Source organism: Rissa tridactyla, chromosome 8 (genome assembly GCF_028500815.1).
Source record: "Rissa tridactyla isolate bRisTri1 chromosome 8, bRisTri1.patW.cur.20221130, whole genome shotgun sequence".
NCBI classification, from domain to species: domain Eukaryota; kingdom Metazoa; phylum Chordata; class Aves; order Charadriiformes; family Laridae; genus Rissa; species Rissa tridactyla.
The window spans coordinates 31,699,798-31,720,868 of NC_071473.1; the positions used below are offsets into that span (position 1 = coordinate 31,699,798).

At 37.8% G+C, this 21,071-nt stretch overlaps 1 protein-coding gene across 3 annotated transcripts in view; it reads right to left on the reverse strand.

The window, feature by feature from the left end:
• GPSM2 (G protein signaling modulator 2) overlaps nt 1-20,862 on the reverse strand; it is a 31,449-nt gene extending 10,587 nt beyond the window's left edge. For 2 of the 3 annotated variants that reach the window (XM_054211363.1, XM_054211361.1), the window contains exons 1-4: nt 20,760-20,862; nt 7,875-8,183; nt 1,566-1,787; nt 372-507 (exon numbers count right to left, since the gene is read on the reverse strand). In XM_054211363.1, the coding sequence (XP_054067338.1) occupies nt 372-507; nt 1,566-1,787; nt 7,875-7,936 (420 nt within the window). In that variant the 5' untranslated portion in view covers nt 7,937-8,183; nt 20,760-20,862. The remainder of the gene's footprint in view (nt 1-371; nt 508-1,565; nt 1,788-7,874; nt 8,184-20,759) is intronic. The other variant, XM_054211362.1, reaches the window with a different exon arrangement.
• Nucleotides 20,863-21,071: the final 209 nt, after the last annotated feature.

Sequence of the window (21,071 nt, forward strand, 5' to 3'; positions counted from 1 at the left end):
CTTGTCAACACATGCTCTGCCCATTCTGAACATGTTTTTATCACCCACCCAGTCACATCCCTCAATCAAATTGTTTTGCATACCACTTCCTTTTGAGGTGCAAGATACATCATAATTTTTGAGGCCAATTATCGTTAAAATTAAATAAATTTTTGAAAAACCCTCAAACCGGATAATATTTATTAATCTGGATCTACAGTCTTCCAGGTGCAAGCAATTATCTTACAACTAACAGATTCTTACTGTCTAAAAGAAATAATTGAATATTCAGTATTTGCTTCCCTCTGAATGGTGGCACACTCATTACCAATACAACAGGGTTCAGAAATACGCATTAGCAGTTTACTTCCAGATTCCTAAGCAATCCTTACCTTATCATTAAGTTCTCTGGAAATATCCAGATGTCTTTGACAACAAACAATAGCTTCTTCAAAATTCCCAAGTACCTTTAAGGTGTTGCCCAGATTCCCACTAGCTTTAGCTTCTCCCAGTAGATCTCCAATTGTCCTAAAATTGCAGAAATAAAGCACCCAGTAAATAGTGTATTATTTGAAGCCACACACATGATCCACGTATGGTAAAGAATTAGAAGAATTTATGAAAAGAGATTACAACCATGTAAATGCGTATATATTCAGTTTATTTTATATCTATAATGCACTCATAAACATTGTTCAATCTGTGGTTACCGATGTTTAATTTTGTTGGTGCTGTTTGTCCAGGTGCTAATATTCATGGCATTGATCATCTACTTAACAGTGAAAAAAAAAAAAATCACTTCTTTTAGGAAGAGAATAAAGAGAAAATTCTTAATGATTATATAGAAAGACAGCCCCAGCGTTAGAGAGGTTTAACTGTTTTTGCATTTTACCTGACTATCATAGTCTTGTATTATTTACGAGACATACTGTCTCCCAGAAAGCTCAGAGGTAATACTACATTTCTAGATTCTAAGTGAGACTAAGATAAAAGACTGGCACTGAACCACTCAGCCTGTGATACCCGGGGAATAACACAACAAAACAAGCTCCCACAAGGTGACAGCGCTTGGGCAGGTTAAGGCAGGGGGAAGAATAAGTTTGTGCCTAAATTGAGGTGAAGTACGTTAGGTGCCCGTGTCTTTTATTGGATCTATACCAAATCATTAAAAGTCAGATGCATAAATAGCGCATGAAATGCACAGGGTTTTCAGACTTCACAATATTATGAATTTTACACAGACACACATGAATGAGTAAACAAGAGAGCCAGCTTAACGTTCTGGAGAACCAGAAAGACTGAGTTTTAGAAACAGGAAAGGGTAAAGAAAGGGATTTAAAGAAGCCACTTAATTATCCACAAACCTGGTATGGCCTCAGTCAGATTATGGTGCTAGACCAAGTATTAGCTCGCAGGTTAAAGGACAATCAAGTTACCTGCCAGACCCCCCAGCCTTCTGCCATCACCACATTCGCTCATTATCCAGTATTAATAGCAGGGTTTGGTAGAAAAATGACAGTCAACTGCTCATTTCTACACAAATGGGATGAAATGGAGAACATAGTTAAAGAAAGACACAAGATTACCTTGCAAGAGTTAAATCATGGTGATGGTATTCCAAGGCCTTCGCATATTCATGCAAGTAGAAATAGGCATTGCCTAACTGGCTGTAAATAGCACTGAGTGTTTTTAAATCTTCAGTTCCAACCTGAACAGCTGCTTCAAAGAAAGATACACCAGCTCGGCAATCTCCTGCTTTACACAGGCGCTCACCTTCCAAAGCCAGCTCTAGGCAGGAAGCCTCCATCCTGCACAATTTAAGTAAAAAGAAAAAAAAAGGTCACTCTAAATGTACTACTTTGTCCAATAACCTGAGTTCTGAAGAGGTTATTTTACTCCAAGTGTCTCTATTTGTCAGCACCACAGTACAAGCAATGAGCTTGGTACTGTAACATTACAGAAACTAACGCTGAAATGGAAATTGCAACTTCAACAGTGATAAGCAAACATAACATTAGAACAAATAGCTTCAACTTGTTTTTTCTTTCTTTCTTTTTAAGTCTCAGGGAGAAAATGCAAACACTGCTCTTCCCATATATAGCACCTGTAGGATTCAAAAATGCAGAGTTTTCATCATGTAGAAAATTCTGGAATGGTGACCTAGAAATGAAGCTATTATCGGCAAATACTGATTTTGACAAGTGTAAGCACTTTTATTTTTAGGTTGATACCATAGTTACCTGCAAAATGTCTTATGGGAAAAAAAAAAAAACAAATTCAAATATTCCTGTGTATTGAAGACCATGACGATTTTTCCCAAAATTGTTTTCTGTGTAATTCAATACTCCTTGGCATTTCATCATTTTCCATAGTGGCACTGCTATGAAAATGCTCAGAGTGTAAAGAAAAAAGATCTAGATTGAATTAATGACAAAACGTACGTCAATTCAAGTTACTTAACTGAGATGCCATCATTCCAGAACCCACTGGAATATTTTTTATTATTATGAGCAAATAATTGTGTAATTATACAGTACAAAATACTGCAAGCAGTAAAGAAGATACTCATGAATTAATTTATAGCAGAATTTGTAGAAGATTAGATTTTGAAAAATGAAGAAAGAAGTTGTCAGAGAACTGCAGCTGCCAAAAAACATTCATATGTATTTTTGCTACTCTGAATTCAGGTGTACAAAAGGTAACATTTCAATAAGCGTTAATGACTATATACAAACATTTCCTACTTTCCAGTTCTGAGATACAAAGAAGGTACAGCAGAGGAGGAGGAGAAGGAAGAAGACCAGGTTCTTGATCTTGAAGCAATGCAGTTCTGTAGCTTTTTCAAGACATATGCATTTTAAAAAGCTAACAAAAATGTCATCATTCTATTTTTAGAAGATTTTTTTCAAGAAAACTCAGTAAAAGACATTCTGTAAGCGTTTAAAAAGCGTGTGCTAATATGGCCAAAAAGTGGGCATCAATTTTGTAAATTCGTATATTGTTTTGATTTTTTCTTCAAGAATTACACAGTAAGTATAAGGGCTTGCACTCTAAAACAGAACATTGGTGTAGTTAAAGATATCCTCGTTACGTCATTATTTGATTTTCACCTGGTTGTAAGAATAAACCGTTTAGAATTCTATTCCTAAAACTGTTTCCCTTCATATGCATGGATCAGTAATAGCAACAATCAAATGTCGACTTTTCCAAAAGTTATTTTAATGGCAACACCAGAAGACAGCTGTTTTGCAAGACAGTGATGAAGTATTTAACATACCTGCAGTACTTACGTTTGTTTATTTTCTAAATCAGAAAAAAATAGGTTACGCATTCTACTAAATTCTGAGCAAGAAGAAAACGTATTTGAAAAATCCAATTACTTTCCACAGAACTAGAAGAATTTGGATCATAAGTAAAATAAGCCACCAATACAAAATAGTACCATACCTGCTGGTCTTCGACATTCCACAATTTAAGCACAACGAGATGACAGACATATTTAACTTTTGCAATTAAAAATACTGTATGCTTGGTAGTTGGTAAAGATGCAGACAGCAAATAACAACTCAGGCACGAAGTTCTTCCCAGGCCCAACTTCTCAGGTTGGATATCCATAACACATGCAGTATTTTTAGGTTTGGAAACTCTTCTCAGAGAAGTTAAAGCATTCCTATTTGCTAGAACACACAACCTGGTGTTTATTACATTGTGCATGTGTTGAATGTAAGACAGAAAAAGGCAGAAATGATTAAGTACCGTTAAGTACAACGCAGAAATGATTACACCATCAGCAACTGAAGGTTTAAGACCTAAAACACTTCATTGGGTAATCTTAATCCTATCCAAAGAGGTTCTCTCCGGGCACCTCATGTTAACTGACATGTCCAATTAAAGTGACGGCGAGAAAATATGGTGCTCCTTACTGCAAAGATTTAGACCATTACACAATCACATTCATTTCTTTAGATTTTTAGCTTGAATGGTTAAAAAGAGCTTTCAGCAAAATGTGTATGTGACATAATAGTCAAAATGTTATATTGGACTCAGTTCTATAAGTGAATTTATCCCATTAAAAAAGCCCATCATGTTTTGATTTGCAACTGTGATGCATCAGCCACCCAATCAATGAAGAAAAGGCATAGTTTAAAAAGACACAAAGACACAATAACAGACAATGCTATGGACCAGTAATTTTCCTGACATACTGCAGTTAATTTCAGAGAGTGCCAAAGACTGCCAAATGCCAAGGCAGCATTACCATTTCATCAAGGAACTTTTGACTTTGCAAGCCAGACTCAAAAAACCCCAGACTTAGAAAAATGAAAGATTTGGGGTTTTTCATACATAACATAAATAACTATGAAGCCAAGGCTTACACCCAGGCTGGTGAAAATCAGCTATTATTACAGTGTTTTAATTCAACCAGAATGACAGGAAGTAAATGAGAATGAGAATTAGTAATTGTTTGAGTAAAAAAGAATCCAAAATTTAAGCCTAGTCTTGAGTGCAACTCTAGAAAGGTTGGGTTAACAAGTCGCTAGACTCTGTACAGCAAATTAAAGCCATAATTCCATTTGTATCCGTTCTTACTGACCTTCTAGAACTTCAAAGTCTAAACAAGCTATAAAAAAAAAAGAAAATAACAGAGAAAATGAAATATTTATTTCCCCAGTTGCCTGTACCCAACATTAATATTTTATTCACGTTATATAAGAGCTATGAAATCATTCAGTTATTTTAAAAGTTTGCTAGGCTTATCCATAAAGTACCAAAACTGGACTCAGAAGAGATTTGGGTTTTTTTGGTTTTTTTTTTCTCCATTACTTAAAGAACTGTTATGAAAATTAACACAACTGGGTTGGGTTTTGGTGGGTTTTTTTTGTTTGTTTAAGATTTACATACGTGTTCTCCGGTTAAAAAGCCATCACCTCTTAGGAGTTTTAACTGTCACTACTAATGGTTAAATAGCACATTGACAGACTAGCCAGGGCTAGGTAGGTTATAAATGTTTTAGGAAGTCATTAAATAGTTACAAGGAGAATATGAAATTACTTTCTCTGTTCCCAGGGCTGAATTGAATTACTTATTTATTCAACACGCAATGGCTAAACAAAAGATACATTGAGTCCCCAGAGACGGGAAGAGAACAAGGCCCATTCATCCGTGTACTCCTAATGAAATTCTGTTCCTGCTAAACAGGATAATGTTCTTCCAGATATCACTGTGGAAATACTCATACAGGGCTTCATTTTGTTATTCTGTTTATAGTTGCCTGGACCTGTTCTCTGAAAGGTTGGCATCTCCTGAATAATTTCTCATTTGTAAAACTACCTCATCCTTATCTGTCCCTCTAAGCGTCTCATCTTGTCTGGCTCCCTTCTCTTTTCTCCCCTTCCTCTCCCCCCAACTCCCCTTTCTTTTTCTTTTTTCCCTTGTTCTTCTCTGACCTTCTTTGTATTCTCTTTTGAACCTTTATATTTGTAAGAATATAAACGCTATGTGTATGCCTCCACCCTAGCCTTCCTGTTTTTTTTCTCCTATTTTGGAGTCTCCATTCCTGCAGCTGTTCTCATCTTGAAATAAAGAACAGAAAACTGGTATGAAATAAGGCACTAGAAGGCAGCAAGAAGACTCATCAATTACTACAATCTTTAAACACAATTAATTTAGTTTTATTCTGTTCAATTCCCACTAAAAGGATTTTTTTGCCATTGAGGGGGAGCGGGGCTGCCATACAGTTTGCCATGAAACATGTTGATACACATAACATACCTAGAAGCAAACAAAAAAAATCCCTATTACATCTCTGTAATTCAGATGCATAAAATCACTAAACCACACCATCCTAAAATAAAGATCACAGAACGTTCCTGACCCCTGCCCTTATTCTTAGTTTCTATAGATCATGCAGAAGCATACCACTTGGACCACTCCAGAGCAACCCTTTGTTTAGTCAAACTAAGTTTGATGGCAAATTTAGAAACAGCACACACACACACACAAGGAAACCACACACCTGAATTTTGGGTTCTTTTGCTCCAGTCAAGATCAAAGCAGTTACAAGTTTTTGGTGTATGAATTTAGCAGGCCAAGACAAGTGAGTTCTACAAATATTTACTCTATAGATCACTTATTAGCCCCACCTATTAACTTCAGCATTTTTTTTCAGTCACTAAACAACCGATAAATAAAACTACCACCCCCAGTAATTTATGACATATTCTTTCCTGCATTAAATTTTAAACTACAACGAAATAAAATCTTTCCAAATTATAGATGTTAAGTTAAATCATCATAAAATTCCAGTTCAATACACTGAATTAATCTGCAGTTTCTCTAAGTTTTAGAAAAGTTTAATATTTAAAAAAAAAGTAAAAAGCATTATGCCTTTATGTTTTTTAAATGTTCATCAGATTACAGTTCTCACAGAAAAGTTTAATAAAGCCATTAATATTTTTATTGTTAATCAGTATCATTCAAGCCTGTACTGAAATACAGCATAAGGTAGGAAGACTTTTTGCCCTGACTGTGCTTGCCAATTTTTTTGTTGGCTTGTCAATTTAAACCAGACAATTGGCCGTGCCACTTTCTTCATCCATTTACTTCTATAATAGTACCCTGAACAGCTCCTGCTTTTTTTAAAGAGCGAGCAAAGACCTTCTATAGTTTTCTGGGGAGGACCAAGAGCATCAGCAACAGTGTGGGTAAACATGTTACAGGAATTCTGGGAGTTAGACAGATTCCAGAAACACTTAGCACGGAAGAAACATCATGCTCACACACTTACGGATGCCTGCTGTCAAAGTCACGATGTAAAGATTTTAGCAAAATAAAGAGAGCAGAGAGCAAATTACAGTTTATTTGCTAATTTTGTCCTTACTAACCATGAAAAAGCTCCTCCTGCTGACTGCACTGCTAACCAGAACTAAGACTGTACTTCTATGAAACAGAAGAGAAGACCAATCTAACAGCAACTTAACACTATCAGAATGTTTTCAGGATTAGTTTTAAGCCGTGGCATGTGCTGTCTTACAAGTAAGCGTAGTGCTTTGTTCCTGTTAGCTAGCAAGGAAAAGGCCTCCAAAGCAAGAATGACCAGAGTAGAGGGTGGGGGGAGCACACAAGAAGAACCACGCTTTTTATTTCTGCACTGGAATGCAATCATTCCAGTGTTTCTGTGTCCCTTCCTATTGAATGAGCTGGAAGATTTACCCTTCCAAACACCAGCCGTCCAAATACCATGCACTACACAATGCTTCCGTTGTTCAGGTTCATTAGAGGGAATCTGCAATGCTAATGTGATGTCCCAGGTCTGTAAAGGGGATTTTCAGAAGAAAAATGATACAGGGAAATCACATATCCTCTTAACTTGCAATAACAGTACTTTTTTAGCCCAAAGTATTAAAGCAGTTTCTATCTATCAATCAAATCTCTTTATTTTAAGCAAGGAAAACACTACTCTGGGTGACAGCGCACCTAAAAATTCATCACTCATAGAAGCAAGAACGAGGCAAGTACAGAGAACTTTAGCAGACAGAACAATTTGCACATGCAGCGCAAACGCTAAAAGATGAGAGAGCAGGGATTACCATGCAGGGATCATACTTCATATCATTCTATCGGAAATAAAAAGAAATACAGACAGTCGTGTACTATTCTGCAACCAACACAGTTCCAATACTGTACAATCATGCAATTATACTAATATAACCTACTATATAACAAAAGTGAATTTTCATAGTTCAAAAATTGAGAAAAGCAAAGAAAAAAAGTTATTTTAGCTTTCTGTTTCAGTAATGCTAGTAACAGAGATACCAAACTATTCATTGTAACTTGTTTAATTTCCTATTGTTAACAGCACTTATTCATCCATACTAAAATTAATACAATCTTACCTGTATCGCACATGAAAGGAACGATCTTCACGCATGCTTATCAAAACATTACTTTCCTCCATTGAGTTGCATTATCAGTAGAGAAAATAATACTGTTCTGTAGTAGGGTAAGTACTACGGAGAATTGTTGTCACACCACCATTCCAGTTAGTATATTAATAAGTTGGAGTAAAGATATCCTAAGCTCCTGTTGAAAACCTCTTCTTTATTAGTAAGGTAAGGAGGTCACTGTCAGACACATCTTAAACCTTCAGAAACGTGTTCAAGTTCTTTCATGTGTGGCCCTTTAAGCTCCATTCAGCTGCGTTTCTGCAAAGGGAACACAAGATGCTTGGCTTGAAGTCTCATAGTCAGTTAATAACTCATAACCATTTGCAGCTGATCTAAAAGCATAACACTACTCCTACTAAGCAGGAAGCATCAATCAAGAACTTAAAGCCAGAGCCAAAGCCTTCTACATACATATGGCAATCCCTGTAGGCAAGTGAGAAAGCAAAGAAGGTTTAATAAAAACCAATGCTCTCTTTTTTTCTGTCGGAAACTTCAAGTAGTTTACCCTTGTTAGTATTATTTGGCCTCATGAAATTCCAAGCAAAAGCTTAAAGGATGAAAGCTACAGACTGAAAGGCATAATATAAAACAGATCACAAACTGCTTTACACATAAACAGTACTGCTGAAACCCTGACAGTTTGCTGAATTCCCGCAGTAGGCAGAGCCGGCTGACACAATCCCATCTGGAGATCATCCATTCTGGAGACCATCCCACCCAGAACATTATGAGCACAGAAGGCAGCAGAGGTTTACACTCTATTCCCCCTTCCCCTCCCGGCTCCCAAAAGAAAAGTGAGGAGTGATGGGGGATTGAGGTTTTGGTTTGGGGTTTTTTTTACGCTGGCTTCACATTCCAAAATGCTGCAACATTGTCATATGAGCTCCAAATTCTACTTCAAAGGGATTGCAGCAGCCAGCACTGAGAAGTTAGACATGTTTGGGCTGGCAGAGAAAAGATTAACAGAAAAGAAACACTGTATTCAAAACTTTACCCACTTTTAAGCTTATTTTTAGTAGAGAAGTTGATGTATTTATTGCTCAGTACTAATATTACCTTCCTTTGTAAGTAAACATATAGTTGTGTAATTCACAAATGCATATTTCATCAAGAGACTGCAGAGATGTCAAAAGACAAGAGCAGAGCTCAGATTTAAAGCTGTCACCAGAAGAAAATGCGACCCTCTATTTTTAATTGTCTATGTAGGCCATGCCTTTTCCTCTCATTAGCTTTATCAAGTACCAGCTGTGAAGATTCATGTTTCCCATCATACTCTACCTTGACAGCATCCCTCAAACAGACCATCCACATTCTTCCAGCCAAACAACTACTTTGCCCTTCCATGCTCACCATTAGAATTATTTGGCATCAACAAGTGGGTGTGGGTATATTTTTGCAATTACAAAGTGTGACACATACAGTTTACAATACCATTGCAACCCACATATTGGGAAGACTGTGTTACAGGTATTTACTCTCCGGAAGTTTGTCCGAACCTCAAATCAGATAACTCATACAAGCAGATAGCTCTAAGCCGCCCACTCTACAGCAATCATCCATGAGCATTCCCGGTGCTCGGCAAATGCAAGGTCACTGCAAGTTCTCTTCCACAGATGGATACACTCATGCAAATTACTACATGCCACAAAATAAAAAGTGTGCACTTTGGCAACTGGCATGGATCATGAAATAATGACTGGTAATGTGTTTGTATATTTATGCTGTAATTGTAATTAACTGAATAATTTGGTTTAAGAAGCTTTATTTTAAAAATAAAAAGCCAAACTTAATAAAACACCAGTTATATTTAAAAGTACATCAAAATGACGGCATTTATTTAAATATCAGTTATATTTAGAAGTACATTTCACATCAGCTGTTTATAACTTTGTTTTATCTGAGCTACACTTCTGTCCTCCTACTTAACCTCATCTGCTGACCGATGCCACCATCTCCCACCAGCTAGAACTACTCCTGCTTTCTTCCCTCCTTACTGGCCATGCAGCACATTCCTGGTCTTGGGAGGGTGATACAGACACGCCCAAGTTGGCCAACACATCATGGTCACAGATCCAACAAAAATTACTGGGCCTGGTCTTCATAGCTCACGTCCTTCACCTGTAACTCATTAGGACGTCAAGTTATACCTTCAGCCATGCCAACATGTAATCAGTAAGCAAACTTAAAGCATATTAATTAGAGTAGTGGATTCAAAATTGAGGAGGTGGAAATCAATGAACATTTCCACAGACAGTATCTCTCAGGTGTAAACCGGCCTTGGGAGGATTACACTATAGCAAACTAAGCCTTGCTCTTTCAACTGATGCATCTCAACTCTTCAGAAACTCTCTGTGTAACCAAGCCTTTCTCCAGCTGGTGATCAACTTGAGATTGACTCAGAGGACACAGTACTTCAGCAGAAAAGCCTAGTGAATTTACAGAGATCGGGAAAAGGTCTACTCTATTGGCATATCTAACAGTGAAACGGGCTTTCTCCTAAACTTGCATTTTTAATTAAAACTTCATGTAGCATGAAAAAAGCACTTGGTGCTTACTAGGAAAAAAATCTGTATTAATGCAAAGCTGCTGCTTTAAGTTTATTCCCTCCACACCTTTAAACAATGCAAAATCCATATCCACACTACAGAACTGCCCTTCAGGAAAGCATAAATAGAAAACGGAAGTTGTATACACAACTTTAATATGCACAATTTTACTATGCCAGCTCCCAAATGCAGGAAATCCCAGCTTTTTTGCAATTTCAAAGTCACAGAAAAAAGTACACAGAAAAAAGACTGGGCCTTCTTCAGAAGCGGAAAATTAAACTGGTGTTACTAATTACACAATGGTACGATACCAAAACCAACACCACCTCCAAAAAATCAAATAAAGCAAGGCAGAGGTTAAGCAATCAAATGTAGCACCAAGTTTATATCCCATATTAGACAAAATATGAACTTTATCAACCCTTATTTGGAGAAAATGGTGAGCCATAGTTAGGGCTCATTCACCTCGTCTATAGACAGCTAAAGGATCTTCAATTAAACCATCAGTAAAAAGGTAACTTTGCCTCAATTCAGTCCTTTATCAAGAAAATGTACTTATCACTGTCAAAAAGTCTCTTTTTATTATTTTCTATTATACCACAGATTTACATAGAAGCGATACAGAAGCTTGGGGTTTGCGCGAGGTTTTAAGACTGAATTCCTTACTAAATTCTATGAAACTACTTTTAACTTCATTCTCTGAAATTGCACAAAATCTATTAGGTTAATTTCTACATATTTTACAATGAAATAAAAAAAAACAAAACATAAAATACTAATGTTACAAACTGAAAGTAATTCCACACAACAGTGCTTTAAAACATGAAACTCCATCATGTTTGCTTCAGTATTTGTCATAAAATTATTATCAGTGTTCTCAGAAAGGGAATGAAGGCCTAATGGCTGATATTCAAAGAAAGTACACCTCAACCTTCCATTAACATCACTGAACTGAATCACTGATATATATATACATATATATATATATATGTGTGGGCTAAGACTTGAATGAGGCTCACTCTCTCTCAAGAAAAATTATGGAAGAAACCAAGACGCTCCCATCTTCAATTCTGATCAGTACATTTCAAGTCACTGACAGCAATAAAAAAATAGCTATAATTTCCTTCTCAAAAGCCTGTTATGCAAGCTAATTGTCCTAGGTATTACAACTTCAAGACAAGTGTTTCATGTTTTAAGGCAATTTCCATTTCAGAAAAGATTTGATTACATACTATGAATTTTACCACAATGGTAGACAAGCACTTTAACCAGTTTCCAGTTCTTCATTACACTGAATGTCTATGATAGATCCCTTCATTTTAACTTTTGATAGAGTACCACATTTCCGTGAATCAGCAAGCAACAGAAAGCTGATACTGCTATTTATTAGCAGTATATAGAGCCAATAATCACAATATGGTGGAGAGGGAAATGTTTTTTTCCCCTGTATCTCCTTAAAACTGTAGATTTCTGCAGCTTCATTGTCTTCTTCCCTCAACCCATACCATACTTTTTGGAGTTTGTCAGATGATCAGAAGTATTGCATTGTTTATCTACAGTTACATGGCTGACTGGCTGACGTAGGCTGACTGGTCGCTTGGGGGCTGACAAACAGAATGCTATTCTGTTCAGTTCAATTCTTTCTGCTTTTCCCTAAAGGAGACAATCAAGTAATGCCTTCTGTACCCATCTGCTATTTTTCACAAAGCTATAGGAACAGAGCATCTGCCAAATGAAGTCGTCACTGACGGAGATTCAAAAGCTCCTAGAGGAAAGTACAGATAGCAGTAGACTAATTGCACAAATCATATTTCCTTAGAAAAAAACAGCTACAGAGATTTGTTGTTTCAACATTAAGGCAAATTTCCCCAACAGTGAAATAAGTTTGGATTTCCTTTTGGGAAGAGGTTACAGCATGGGGGAAAAAAAAGGAAAAGAAGCTTGAACTGGATTATCTAAAAACAAAACAGAGCTTTGCATATCCTATGGAGAAAGGAAACAGACTAAACAACAACAAAAATATACTGACAATTCTATTACCGAAAAATAGAGATTAGCTTGGCTCCAGACCTTCAAAATACAAAACAGCATATAAACACAACTAGTACAACAAGGAACACTCAGAGCTAGACAAACCATAATTTTAGTCTTCAATGCTGTCCAAGGACATTTTTAAAATTCACCTGAATCAGCAACTAAGCCTAAAATAAGCAAAAAAGCCCCTTAAAATTCTATATCAAGTTTAATATTGTATTTACATAGTAAACAGCATCATCATCAGCATTTCTGTAGTAATAAATATTTCACTGCTAAGGAACCTTAAAATAACTGTGTGCCAGGTTGGGAAAAAGCCATTTTTTCCAAACCTTGAGCACAGTACAATACAAGTATAAGAAACGCTGTACTATGACCAGTGTGGTTACCCTTGGAAGCTTATTTTTAAACTCCTCTCTGCACCACTTTTGACAGAAGTTCAACAGCTGATTAGCTGACAGCACATAGAAACCACCTTCACTGACAAAAATTTGAGGTTTTATTCAGGGTCAATGATGACATGGAGCAATACCTGCTCTGAAATACTGCCAGAATATAAATACCAATAAATACTGAAATACCCCCAGAATGAACCACAGGGCTTCTTTTAAAGGACTGTCTTAGCAGCATGCAAGCGTACTTTCCAGCATACAATCCAAGTGCAGTCAGTGCACATCAGACATTAACAGGTTGCATCTAAAGGACAGAACAGGAAAGCTGAGGTTCATAAACAATTACCTCAGACACTCCTCCTAGGTGTGAGTCCGATAAAGCAGATTCTGCAGAGCTTGTAATGACTATGGAGCACAGGAAAGACCAAGCCTAACACATCCTATGCTGTCAGACTCATCAGACAAGCTGCAAATAAATTAATACCACTGTCTAATGTTCTTGATTCAGGTGCTCCCTCCTGCACCCCAATTATATTTACTATGCTGACTTATAATATGGGCCCATGTTAAACTAAGACACATTACTGAATATTGCAGACAATCCTAACATGGGTGGAAGGGGTGGGTATTGTATCAGGTTTGTGCCACATGTGATGTTCTTTCAACAAAATAGAACACCTACCAACCCCCTGCTCCGCAAACCTGGAATTTCACTTATAGCAGACTCATAGAAGAAGGAATATGAAGTTTCCTCTCCTTTCCTCAAACCACATAGACAGAGCTATCTCTTATATATGAAACCATCAGCTCCTTGCTGGAAAGAGACTCAAAAAATTGTAACTGACAGCATAAGGCTATACAGGCATTTATCACCAGAACTGGTCAATGCATCGCTAACTACCTTTTATGAATCAAAAGAACAGAATTACTATAGTGAAGTATTGTTGTGATTTGGGCCAGACTGGCAGACAAGAATGACAGACCCCATTATGTATGAAATTATTTCACCCCCCTTCTTAGCCAGTTAATGCCCAAGACTTAATTACTTCAGTATAACAAACACTCTTTTCAGACAGTCAACAGAAGCACAGAGGTTATAAAAGAGTAGAAAAATACTAATAATAGGAGCTATGACACTCGTGACACGTCCCCTCAAAAAATTAAAATTGCTAAATGCAAAATCACACAAATACTATCATTATCTGTCACACGCTCCTGAGTGATCCAACTGATGCTGTTCTTCATTTCTCTCCCCAATTTGTTTCTACTACTGCATTTACCCGAATAGAATAAAAGGGTTTTTATCCAAGTATTTTAATTTACTCTTCAATTTATTTTAATTTACTCATCATATGATTGCAGGAGGAGAAACCCCCTAATGGCAAAGGAGCACAAGTATGCCCAGAACAGTCCAAAGGAGTACAAAGTAGGACTGTAAAAGAATTTTATTGAAAATATTAATAACTATGTGAAACAACACAATGAAAATATTGCATAAAACCCCACAACTACTTTACAAGATTAAATACATCATTATAAATCATACTAGTATATTAAATTCTATTTATATTTTTAAATTAGCTTTAAAAAGATCCTAGCAATGAGATCCTTCTAAATCTTGACATGATCTTTAAAAAAAAAAAAAAAAAACCAAACACAAAACCCCCCACAACCTAATAGGTGACGAGCATTTCTGAGACAAATTTTGCTTACAACGAAGTGAGGATCTCACCGCATCCACAGTTGACTCTAGAAGAACACAGCTCCAGACCAGAGTACAACATTTATTATTTAATTGCTAATATGGTCCTGGACTATGACAGACATGGTAACAGTGGAGATATTTAATTTATTACTCTATTTCTAAAAACATTGTTTGTTTGTGGTTTCCTTTATTCCTTTGGTTACCTAAACCCAATTGACCTTGCTGCACAGTGAGTTCTAAATACAGGTAAGAGAAGGTTCGTTTCCTCAGTGCCCTTTCACGTAGGCTAATTCCTCTTGATTCTGCCTCCACTTGCATCTCTTTTTGGCACAGCAGACTAGATGCCCTGGCTTATACAACATTCTGTCAAGGGCAAACAAAAGCCTAGGAGCATTTTTACATGCCCTGTATATACTTTCCACTTATTCTGTATATTAAGAGGAGGTTTTTTCCTTTCTGTTTGTGGATTATGTAGCTTAATAGAGCATTTGGGGCTTTAAGTAATGCTAAAGGTCTGCAACATGACAAGCCTTTTAAACTCTGTACCCTTTTTGTCCATTTTTCCCCTCTGTTGTTAAAGGGTTGTGCAAACACCTCCTTTAACAAGTAACCATTACCTAGCATTATTTTCCACATTACTCACAATTATCAACCTTAAAACACAAGCAGTCTTAATGACACAAGTTATTTATGCCAGATCATAAAAAAAATATTCCAAACAATCATGGTAACTGAATCCAGAAGCATCTTCCTTCTCTGAGTCAGAAAGCAGCTCGCCTGCGTTCTTAAGGGTTATTTTCTTTTCCTTTCATACAAAATACCCAAGCAGCAGATAAAAACTGCATACACGCTATGCAACAAGAGAAACATATATCATACCAAAAACTAAAGAAAAATTTAACACTTTCAGTTAAGGAACATTCAAATTTCTGGACAGAATCTGCTACCTCTACTCACACTGAACACCCTATTTTCACCCAGCAATCAGATTGAAATGTAAATACATTCCTTAAAATGGAATAATTATGGGCAGAAATAGAGGCCAGAAACTTAATCCTCATTGCTGGTATATTCAGAGTACCGCCATAGTTCCAGGCCAACTCAGTAAATGCAAAGGTACCCTATTAGACATAGTTAAGGTACAGCATAGGTTTGTAAATAGAAATATTTAAGGCATCTGGCAATGATGCAGGCCACATAGTGACTTACAGTTTTAGAATGATTGTAGACAAAACCAAAAAAACAGCTAGCACGCATACTTCCACTGAGTAACACAACGAAGCAAGAAATGCAGATATTAAACTGATATGTGAGTGTATTAAGTATCAATCAGTGTTCAATGATGCAAATGTGGACCTCTCAGTGCCTCTATCACAGAGTACCTTTCCAGAACAGAACGTCCTTTTTCTAGGAGAATCAGTATTTAGCTGGAAATCAGGTTGCTACTTAATGTACGTAATTACTGTCTAGTCTACAAGTTAAAGAACTGGGTGTAGCCAACACAAGTAACCACAAGTATTTTTATTATAAGGATATTCCTGCAGATAGTTTATGTAAGCCATCTATTTAAATCCTGAAGTAAGGCAATCCCACACTATGACAAAATAAGAAAGGAAGAGAACACAAAGTGCCAGCAGAATGTAACTAATATCCCCATAATAAAACTAATCAGGCAACTGAGAATTAAATGCAACAAGATTAAGATTTCAGATATGAGAAGACAGAATAACATTCTCTCTTTGCCTTAAAAAAAAAAAAGCAAAGTCAGAATAGCTGATAATTTTTCACATATTTGATACATTAAGGTATTAGGATTCCTTCATATTTATTTTTTTATCAGAATGAGTTCTAAGATTTTACATACTGTTATTTGTAGACTGAAAACAAATACTGCACTGCCTTCTTTCCAACCATACCACAATTGGAGATGAGATTTGCAATTTTAAACTGCTTAAATGCCACAACAGACTTCAGTGACAGTTCACAACAAAGTAATAACTTGTGATCCTTTTATTCTTAGCATAAGTTTAAATCATATTACTGCAAAATCAGTAAGAGTTTTGTTACCAAGTTCTGAACACAAATTTGAACATTGCTCCTTCTGCTAAATAGGGACAATTTCATCATGCAAATTAACATATACTAGATCTCAGGCCTCTCCCAGCCAACAAGACATTTACTCAAGTACCTTCAATTTGGGAAATGGAGCATGTTATACGATGTGAAAGAACAACAGGTTGGAAAAGTTTAGCACAAAATTTTGACTATTTGTACTTAAGCTGATAGAGCAAGTTGATCGCAAATCTTTCCAATAGAATGTTCCACTTAGCTCAGCTACTTCTTGGCCTATAACACCTCTTAAAAAGAGATCCTGGTAAGTAAAAGAAAGAAGACAGATTGCACGAACACCTTGCAGAGAAAGGGGGAAAATAAATCTTAAGATTTCATAAATTAAAAAAAAAAAAATCCGTAGAATCACAGGCAGTAAAACACTACAGCAATTTAAGTGAGGCAATACAACTGCTGTATCAAATTTCCTATTTCACACTGTGATGCTCATTCAGAGATTAAGTGGGCATTCAGCATAAAGAACTCATTACCACTCCAGCAAGTTTTCATCCTGCAAAGAGCAGATGTAGCTCTTCTAGAACGTGTAGTACACAACTGAAATGATCCATGATAGTTTTACTGTCAGCAGCATTGCTTGGTGCATCACCTGTGCCCCTCAATTCTCAAGTATTAACAGCAAGTGTTAACTGCCTTCTCAATTATGAGTCTGCAGATGAATAACATGCAGCCACAACCTGTAAAAACTGTAAAAGCGCACAATGAACACATACTATAGTGACAAGAACACGTGTTGTTTCTTCTTATTGTTTGCTTCCTACAGACACAGGTACGGTTTATTTATGGCACATCACTTACATAGATTCGAGGAAAAAAGTAGTATTTGTTGAGGTGCCAAGTTGTAAATTTGAGATGCAGATGCAAATCTATTCAGAAGCCAGTCAATGCATTTCTTTTAGTCCGTGTGATAAATACTGAACTGGGCTCCATTTTGCCCCTACTGCCCACAGATTTATCCACTACATATACACATTATCACACAAATACTATTGGTCACAATAGCGCATCCTCTCCTCTAACAAACCAATGGTCGCTAGGTAAGGTACAGACTCCAAAGTGTTGCATGCAAGGAACAAAATTCATAACTGTATGACAGCATAATGATGGCAGAAAAAAAGGTAGTAAATAGAAATGCTGAAGAAATAAAAAAGATTTAGAAAAGCTTCTTGGTAGATTATGTGTAGTTTGTTTTCCCTGTAGCTCAGCTACATGGAAGTTTTTCCTTCATATTAGTAAAAGGTTTATAAAACACAAAAGTTTTATCATACAAAAAAGAACCATGTTCTTCAAACGTTGCCAAATTTGAGTCCCAAGAGGCAGCTTAACATTAAGCACCTGTTCAATACTACCTAAGTTTCAGACCATCTCTTGCCAGTTTTTCCACTTCTGTTTTTCCTGTATTTTATATTCCTAATGTTATGGTCTTCCACAAAAATAGTACTTTATTTTTCTGATATGATCATTAAGCTGACTTAAGATTAAATGCCTAAATAAAAGTTAAGGGTTTTTTTACTTCACCTGGTATCCTTCTATTCTTTCATTCACAGGAAAAGTAATAGCAATATTTCTATTTTTGTTACAGGTTTTGCTATAACCTTGTGAAAGGTTAATCTTTCACCAAGTCATAAGATCAGTACTTACTTCTTAAATATAAACAATTTACGACGTTAACCTTAAAGACTACTAAAACCAAGACCACAGTTACCAGATCTGGAGAGGAACAACTAAGTTGTGGAAAGTGAAACTGACTGCACAACTGCTACAAAAAAACTGAATGACAAAAAGAGGAAAGTACAAATATCTTTGCTATTAAATTTTAAAAACCACGAAACTATAAGAAAATAAAAATGACCCTGTTTTAAGCAAAATAGAAGAATCCAGAAAAACTGTGTAAAACAAGGAAGACTCCTCACACGTTCAATAGTTAAAACTACGGACAGATAGAATCTATTTTGGGGAAAAAACCCAACCATTTCTTACTAAAACTTTTCCTTCCTAACTAATAGGGAGCCAATCTGCTCTCCAAATCATATTGCACATGGGGATGTGAAGAACACTGGTTTAGAAAATTGGTCTGCTGTCATTCATTGACAAAAAAAGGCTGAGAATTGACATTAGAAACAGTTCTAGCAAAACAAAAATAAATTCCCACCCTGACAAGATGTAAGAGGTAAGACTCATTTCCAAAATTGTGTTGTTCTCCTCTGCAAAATGTCAAAATGAACAGGTGTTCTATATTTTTTGCAATGTTTTTACTCAACATTAATACTAGAAGAGACTGGCTTGCTGACTACCAAAAGAAAGTCAAAGAGAAGAAAGATGTTATCTCTAAATGCCTCATAAAAAAAAAAAAAAAACAGAAAAGAAAAAACAATTTAAGCCAAGTGACAATGAGAACACAAGAACAAAACAATAAAATGCCTATCAATGCCTTTTCAAAAGTTACTTTAACCTAATCATCAAGTCCTGAAGCAATTCTCCAGCAAGAGAAGCAGGAATGTACAATCCAAAGTAGTTTTAAGCTGCCTGAAAGAGTTACAAGAGCATTTAATAACAGCATTTTAAATAAAGTAACAGAGAAGACACACATAGGTTTCTTCTAGTCCAATAAAGCTGTCTTAAGTCTCAGGTACATTTTGTCTCAGCTTTACAGGGAAGTTACTGAAAGTATAAAGTCCTTCCCGCCAAAGAGGGATGCAAAACCACAGTTCAGAGGTCTAGGTAACCGTTAATGGAACTAGTAAGAAGGAACACTGGTACAGGCCTACAAATCAGTTTAAACACACAATAAAAATATATAAGCAAAGAATTTAAAAGGACTGCACTGTGAGGATGACCTTTTTGCTGGTATTTTCAGCTCTAATAAAATTATGACTTAAACAAAAGGTATAAAGCTTTCAGACAAAATTTAAGAAGGGACTGGAATCTCTCAACTGCTCTTTTTGAGATGCAAGACTCAGCATGTTCTTCTAAATTCTGAGATGGTTGCGCAGCTCTCCATGGCAACCCAGGATGCACGCACCCTGCAGCCCGCTGTCAAGAATCTAACAGGGACGGCACACTGGGCTGAAAAAGCATGTAACACAAAAGAAAGGCCACAACTTCAAGGTGGGGTACAATTTGTATTTGCAACCAGGTCAACAAAGGGATAAAGAATTCCTGATTAAATAATTCCTGATTAAATATGCTCCTCCATTCAAAAACTGAATAAGCAAAAGAAGGGGAGGAACTACAGTTGTAAAAGCTATGGTCTAGTAGATAAATAAGACTAGGTATGGTACAATTTGAGTTTAGATATGCCACAACGCAATACCTATCTCAAACTCATAAAGAGTTTAGAGCTTGTTCCCTGTACACTCTTCGCCATACGTTTGCAGTCTACTAGTTCCTGTTATATCAATAGCCCATTTCAGTCACCCCCTTAAAATTTTATTTACTACTTATCATCCTTTACCTATCCTGTTAAGCACAACGCAACCGATTAAAGGTAGCTGAGGTAATGCCTTGTCACTAATTCACTTTAGAGAAAGGAGGGTGACCCCTCAACGACATACAACCAATAAAGGTTGGATAGGCATGTCTTGTTTTTGCTTCCAAAGAAGTGAGCTCAACGACTGCCAGAAGTACCACGTAAAACTCCAAACTCCGGACTCAAGACACAAACAGCAGCCTTCGAGAGCTGGCTGTACGGCAGGTTTATTCGCCACCACATCAGGCCGCTCGGAAGCAGCCCTGCAATAAAGGCCGCTCGCTGCAGCCTTGCGAAGCCGGGACCGGAGGAGCAGGCGCTGCCGGCGGAGCTGCGCTCGGAGCCGCCCCGCCACGGGAGCAGGTGCTGACAGACGGCGGCGGGACCCGGCGGTCCCACCTGGGCCAGGCGTCCCCCTGCGGCACGGCGGCGGACCGCCGCAAAGCCCCCCACACACCCCCTTCCCGACACCCAGCGCTCACCGACGCGACCCCCGCCCCGGTTCCCCACCGGCCGCCCGGGCCCCCCACCGCCCCATCCCGCCCCGGGGCGGCGCCTTACCTGGGCTGCCGGCGCGGCCGCGGGCTGAGGGGGCCGGCGCGCGCCCCCCGAGAAGGAGCCGGTTTCCCAGAGCGCTCGGCCACGGCGGGGGCGGCGCGCGCCCCGCCCGCCCCTCCCACGCGCAGCCGCTCTTCGAACCCACCAATCGCTGCCCGCCCCGCGGTGAGGGGGAGGTGGGGGGAGCGGCCAACGGCTCTGCGCACGCTCCGCCCCGCCGCCGGAAGGCCGCATCGTTCATACGGACCAATGGGGAGGGAGGGCGGGGCCAGGGCAGTGGGCGGGGCACCCCGTGAGGCGCGGGGCGGGGGAGGA